Source organism: Sipha flava, unplaced genomic scaffold (assembly GCF_003268045.1).
Source record: "Sipha flava isolate LNK unplaced genomic scaffold, YSA_version1 259_pilon_pilon, whole genome shotgun sequence".
NCBI lineage: Eukaryota > Metazoa > Arthropoda > Insecta > Hemiptera > Aphididae > Sipha > Sipha flava.
In genome coordinates, this window is record NW_020272920.1 from 115917 (window position 1) to 122585 (window position 6669).

Genomic DNA, 6669 nt, shown 5'->3' on the forward strand with positions numbered 1-6669 from the left:
ATTATAAATGTTTCATGTTTACCCTGCATGAGTGACGAGTGTATTTCATTATAGTTATATTAAAAAATCCTATTAAAACTATTACAATTAATCGAAACGGAAAAAAAAAGAAATAAAAAATGATCAATGTATTACGAATAAAAAATAAAAATAATTGTTCGCCACACGAATAGTTATAATTATTTCAATTGTTGAATAATGTGAGTCAATTACTGTTTCTCGTAAATTCTTATCGTTCGGTTGTTTTAACCGCAATAGTTTGGAATATTTTACAACCATTATTATTATTATTGGCGTATTATGATGACTATAGTATCTTTAAGAATCGTTATCAAAGTTTCACCAACCGCTTGCAGTCGTAAGAGACGCTTAAATTTTAATGCGATCCTTATGGACAAATAATAGCATCGTTTAATACCTATTTCAGAAAACTAACCGGTTAGTCATATATTTTTATCCGATTAATTATTACGGAATCGTAGTGCAAACATGTGTGTGTGTGTGTATGTGTGTTTTATGGCTCAGAAAACAAAAACAAACATATAATGGCGATTGAACAGGAACTATAAAAAAAATATATATATATATATATATATATACATATTTTAGTGGCTTTGTAATTATAATATATAGGAGGAACAATATATTGTGTTTGTCGTTTCGTCACTAATTTCGAGGTAAATATGTTTTTTTTTGTTTTATTTCTAAAAAAAAAAAAAAAAACGTACGAAATGCAGTTAAACTTAAAGCCAATATTTGTGTATAGGAATCACAGTTTCATAGAAGTATACACATGATTTATATCTAAAAATAAATAAATAAATAAATAAAAATAATTGCTGTAACTAAAACTTAGGAACTGTATGTAGACACCATAATGTGTTCGGCTGTATATTAGATAATCGTTTTGATTTGTTTATCGGGCTGAGACGAATTAATATTGTATTATTTGGGAACAATAATTATTATTTATTTTAAAAATGGCTACGTTTTAGTCTAAAATAATAGTAATTTTTAATTTTTTTTTTCGGTTTTTTATACGTTTTTCAAAATACAATAGGACGATCACTATAAATATGTACACGATCAGTATTAATTATTTTAAATCTAATTTACACGTTTCTTTGTATTCACTAGCTGTAGCGTATAAGACATAAGGTTACACGTTTGTTTTCGCCTTATGCCGAACATCGTTATTATTATTTTTTTTTTCACTCAAAAAAGTTTATCATCCGCAAAACGCGATAACAATTACGATACACATAAGGACCGCACTGCCGTACGACCGACGTATACATATTAATATAATATAAATATTTACACATACCAATGTAGTAATAATAATAATAATTGTACAAATTAAAATAGAAGACGAGTGGGGCCGGTCGCGGGTTAAAGTGTGGAGGGTAGAAGAAGGCGATTGTGATTGTGGGAACGAGTGGAACACAGGGACGTGTGTGCATGTGTGCGTTCTTGTGCCGGTGATGGAAGTAATGTATAAATAGAGATAAAGAGAGATAGAGAGAGAGAGAGAGAGATCACCGCCGGACTTATGTTTGGAGCACAGCGTCAAACGATAGCGCATAGTCCCTGAACACCCCGTGTCAGTCTTGTTCCTTGTCCTTTTCCTCCGCTTCCGGACTCAGTCTTTCGTCGTCGTCTACGTCGTCGCCGTCGCCACCGGTGCCGCTTCCGCCCGCACTGCTGCTCCCGGCACCGCCGGCACCACCGGCACCACCGCTCCCGGCTTTCGAGAAGTCCACGGCCACCGGTTCGTCCTCATCCTCATCGTCTTCGTCGTCAACACCGCAATCGTCGGCCCCGTCCTCGTCCTCGTCCTCGTCCTCGTCATCGTCATCGTCGTCGTCGTCGTCGCACTCGGCGTCCACGTCGCCTAAACTCGCCAAGCCCACGGCCATACCGTCGCCGTCGATCGTCTCATCCTCGCCGCCGCCTCCCGTCATCGGCGGCTCCGAGTTGCTGCGGATGGCCGCCGGTGACTTCATCGCGTAGTCCAGCACCACGGCCGACTGCGGTTGCACGCCCATCATGTCCAGTCCCATGTACTGCTGCTTTTCCGCCTCGGACAGCGAGATCTGTTGCTGCTGCTGGATCAAGTGAATCATGTCCATGCCCATCGGGAACGTGGACCCGAAGTCCGGGAAGAAGTTGGATGCAGGGAACGCGGACGGGTTAAAGCCCGGCGGTCCCAGCATCAAGTCCACGGGCTCGGATGGCGCGGCCGGCCCGTTGCCGCCGTTGCTCTGGTTGTTGCTGCCGTTGTTGTTGTGGTTGCCATTGCCGTTGCCGTTGTTGTTGCTGCCACTGTTGTTGTTGCCGCTGCCCCCGTTGTGGCCACCGCCGTTGTTGTTGTTGCTGTTGCTGTTGCTGTTGTTGTTGTTCTTGTTGCTGCTGTTGTTGTTGTTCGATATGGACCCGAAGTGCAGCAGGTCCAGCGGACCGTTGATATCGCCGAAACACTCTTTCTTCAGCTGTTCCAGTTTCAGCGACTTTCCGTACTTACCGCGCACGTACATCAACAGGCTGTTGTATGGTATCCCGAAGATCCGGGACGCCTGCGACGTGGTCATCTTCTTGTTCCACACGTGCTGCAATGCTTCCGTAAGCTCAGCGTTCGTCCACGACCTGGGCGGTCCACCCCGTGGTGCGCTGTGCTGGCCTTTGGGTCGACCAACCGGAAACATTTTCTCTGCGAGGGGAGAAAAAATCGATTAAACCGACTAGTACTTACACTAATTAGACTAGGTCAGTGGTTTTCAACCTTTTTTCGGATCGCGACCCCCCCATGTTTTTATTTTTTTGTAATGCGACCCCTTAAAAAAAAAAAAAAAATGTTATTTTATTCATCAAAATTTGATTTAATTACCGATCAAATATTTACACGATAAACAATTTTGATTAATTTACACTTAAAAATTTCACAAAATAAATAATTTACTTTGTATTTTTTTTAAATAATATATGGAAATTCATCCATTGGCGACCCCAAGGTTGAAAATCACTGGATTAGGTAACGGCGAACGTCTTATGACGCTGTTGTTGCACCAGTAACGCTTACTTTTCTTTTTGCTCGGTGGCGGATTGTCGAACCTCGGCTCGATCAGTTCGTTCAGCAGAGGATTCCTGCAGCCGTCCAGACCGGGAAACAGACCTGCGCAACAACATCGTTCACGTTAAAACGAGCCGGTATTGTGCCGCACCAAGTCAATCGGAACGTTGTACGACTCGGAACAGTCGATACAAGTCAATCAACGAGGCGAGAGCCATTTTTTTTTTAAATATCATGCGGTTATTTTTAATTTTTTTAATACAAGTTTTTAGCGATGAATCTAGTTAACGAATCGAAATCATCAGCATGCTAACGTTTTCAACAAAATATAATAGTGATATTATAAAGGTTTGAATTAACTTTAAAAATGGGTTTTTGTCATAAAATTTAGTACACGATATTACATTATACTGTGTTACTTCGTTGTTCTCTTTAGATTACCGATCTCATCGTTTTATTATAAAACATATAGTCAGGTACGGTATGTTATTCGTTTTTGATTAAAATGTTATATATTTATAACACTATAATATTCAACATAATTCCTATGCGAATAAATAATGTCAACTATTATTTCTTAAAAGCTACTGTACTTTGGGCCACGGTCCGGTCTGATTATGAAATGAAAATAAAATAAAATACTTTTACTCCTTTTATTTCATACACTACAACACTAAAGCAAAAAAAATCATCTATCTAAAACGCCTGATACAGACTACCGAGCCACAACTAATATTTTGTAAAGATATATTAATTGTTCGTAGATCTTACCGAATTGGGCATCAATCGGAAACACTATAATAGGAACAAATAAAAAAATAAAAGCATTAGCTTCATATAAATGACATAAGATTAAATATAAATGATGAAAAAAAAAACTAGGATACAAATAAGGCGACATTTTATCGTGTCAATAATGACGTTATGTTGTAAATATATTAATAATATGTTGGTATGTACGAGTATTATTATTATTATTATTATATAACTCTGAGAGCGTGTTCAGAATTAAAGCATATAGAATACTTGATATTTTAAAACAATCTCATATGTGTCGAGTGCACTTTTAAAATAATGAATCCCAAACAACAACAAAAAAAAAAAAAAAAAAAAACACTAAACCCAAAGGAAAAACGTATGAAATAGAAATGCTACGTTCGCTTGCTGTATCTCTTTGTCCCGTACCTACCCAGTTGCCCACATTATACTTTTCCATCGGTGTACTTTCTTTTTTATTTAATTATTCAAAGTCATATATATATATATACGAGAATATGTACATATGTTTGTAGACTTACTGTGCGGAGGTCCTTGTAGAGATAGCGATGACAATGGTCCGAAAGGCGGAAACAACGAGTTTTCAAAGTGCGGATCCTGTAAAAAGAAAAACACAATGTACCCAATTAAACTACGTGCACAGTGTGGAGAAGCGGTAGATGTACACGAACTAACATGTTTAAAGCTCTTAGGAATATTTCATAAAGATTCAAGTGCACAAAGTCAATAGTTTCCCGATCGTATACTTCGGAATAAGTCTCTGCATTATATTTTTATCAGATATTGCGTACCGTTGAATACAACTTTATTTCAACGATTTGTTGAAAATATTTTCCGTACAACGCAAAGTCGATTGAAAATGTTTCCAATAATAATATGAAGAAACGTGTTACATTCCGAGGACGTTTCGATCATATGTGGCCGACGTCATCGCCGAGGGAATTATAATTTTTTTTTGTACCCGTTAAAAATAACCAGAAATATTATAATACGACCATAATGTTATTTCGGTTGACATTAATAACACTTATAAAGGTCTTTAATTTGCGAAATGTATAAACAGGCTAAACAATACCGACGACTCCCCATGGTAAAGAAGGGGAAAAATAAAAATAAATAAATAGCAAAGACGTATATGTACTTACGTGTGGATTAAGAGGTATGCTCATGGGATCGGGGCCGTAATAAGGGAAGTCCGGGTGCCTCTGCTGCTGTTGGTGGTGGTTGTGATGGTGGTGGTGGTGGTGATTTTTTTTGTTACTCGACTGGTTGTTATTATTATTGTTGTTTACGTTCGGATTGCCACTGTTGGCCGTCAACTCCACCGGCTGACTATGTCCCAAGTCTCCAATCATTTCTTGTTCTTCCACTTCGACCTTCATTTGTTTCTGAGAGTAAAAAATAAAATAAAAATTACGTCTCGTTAAAAAAAAAAAAAAACCAAGAGGTGAAAACGAATTATTAAAATAGAACACCAACGCGGTACTGTGGTTGAGAAATAAATACATTTCTGTATTTCGTCTTTGGTTTTTCGGTCGCAATGCACTATTTTGGGGAAACCATAGATATTTCTGTTTACGTACGAATTAAATCGATTATTTAAAAGACGTATTTGGAATTAGTTCGAAGAATTATTGATCATTACTGCTTATAAAATTAATATTTTATTACACCTCGAAAATAACGTATCGGTTTAACAACAAACTTTATGAATGATAAATGGTAATATTATATATGGTTAATATATGAATAACCAGTGAAATTAATTTAATATAACAATCAGATGCAAATAGACCTCGGAAATAATAACTGTAACTCACATTTGCGGACGGTGAGGGTGTCCTGTCGGGCCTCTTATTATTACAACTTAGATTTGTCGGCATGTTTTCGTTGTTGATATTTTCATTGTTGGGTGACTTTTTCATTGACAAATTCTCGGCGACATTGTTGTTGAAATGCGATGGGGAAGAGGCTTTCCTCAGGTCTTGTGCGCCAATCGCTTCGCCGGATCTTCGCCTGGGTCTCGCCTAGATACATACAATCATAAATAGATTATAATTTCTGAAGTTGATAATGTTTAAGGTACACAATGAAAAAACGTGTTGACGGTGAAAGACTTAATAATGAGTATTTTATTTATTTATAATTGAAATGTAACGGCATTGTGTTGTTCTGTGTGAAATGAAATAGGTATCGAGTTTCAAAACACAAACAACGAACCAAATCTACACAACAAAGATAGGCGTTTAAATAAAAAAAAAAAAAAGTTATCTCGTTAGGTTGAAAGACGACGATAGTAAAAAAAGTTAGATTCAACTGGTCCAGTTGGACAAAACGGGTTAATCTAATCATTGGCAACAAAGAAAATGTATTTGTTTTAATCGGACCGCTGCGTTGTAAAAATCGTCAAAATGTTCAAAATTAAATTTATTTCATAAAGATTATATCTTCGACATTCGGTTAAACAATAACGATAAATAACACGCAACGCAATCATCGAGTTTAACTGTTATTTTTCAGAAAAGTGTTAGGATACACATCAACGCGTGGTATAACTTTCAAACTGGAACTTGACCAGTTTAGATATCCAGACAACACGATGGCGTTTTGACAGATTATTTAAACTTAATACAATACAAATACGAGATGGAAATACTCTTAAAAATTCGAAAAACGCAAAATAAAAATATAGTGGAGAAGCCGAGTAAGTCGCGCGCGAGCTCACCTGTTTCCGGCGAGGGGTGGGCGATGGACAATTCCTGTCGTTGAACGTGATCGGCGGCAAATGCGGTATTTGCGGCAGACGGATGTGCGGTGGTTCG

The 6669-nt window shown here is 37.5% G+C and overlaps 1 protein-coding gene across 1 annotated transcript in view; it reads right to left on the reverse strand.

The window, feature by feature from the left end:
- Nucleotides 1-1038: 1038 nt before the first annotated feature.
- LOC112684965 (protein jim lovell-like) overlaps nucleotides 1039-6669 on the reverse strand; it is a 25384-nt gene continuing 19753 nt past the window's right edge. The window contains exons 4-10 of the mRNA XM_025556710.1: nucleotides 6573-6668; nucleotides 5668-5874; nucleotides 4993-5235; nucleotides 4369-4444; nucleotides 3842-3865; nucleotides 3080-3172; nucleotides 1039-2710 (exon numbers count right to left, since the gene is read on the reverse strand). Coding sequence (XP_025412495.1) covers nucleotides 1605-2710; nucleotides 3080-3172; nucleotides 3842-3865; nucleotides 4369-4444; nucleotides 4993-5235; nucleotides 5668-5874; nucleotides 6573-6668 — 1845 coding nt within the window. The 3' untranslated portion in view covers nucleotides 1039-1604. The remainder of the gene's footprint in view (nucleotides 2711-3079; nucleotides 3173-3841; nucleotides 3866-4368; nucleotides 4445-4992; nucleotides 5236-5667; nucleotides 5875-6572; nucleotide 6669) is intronic.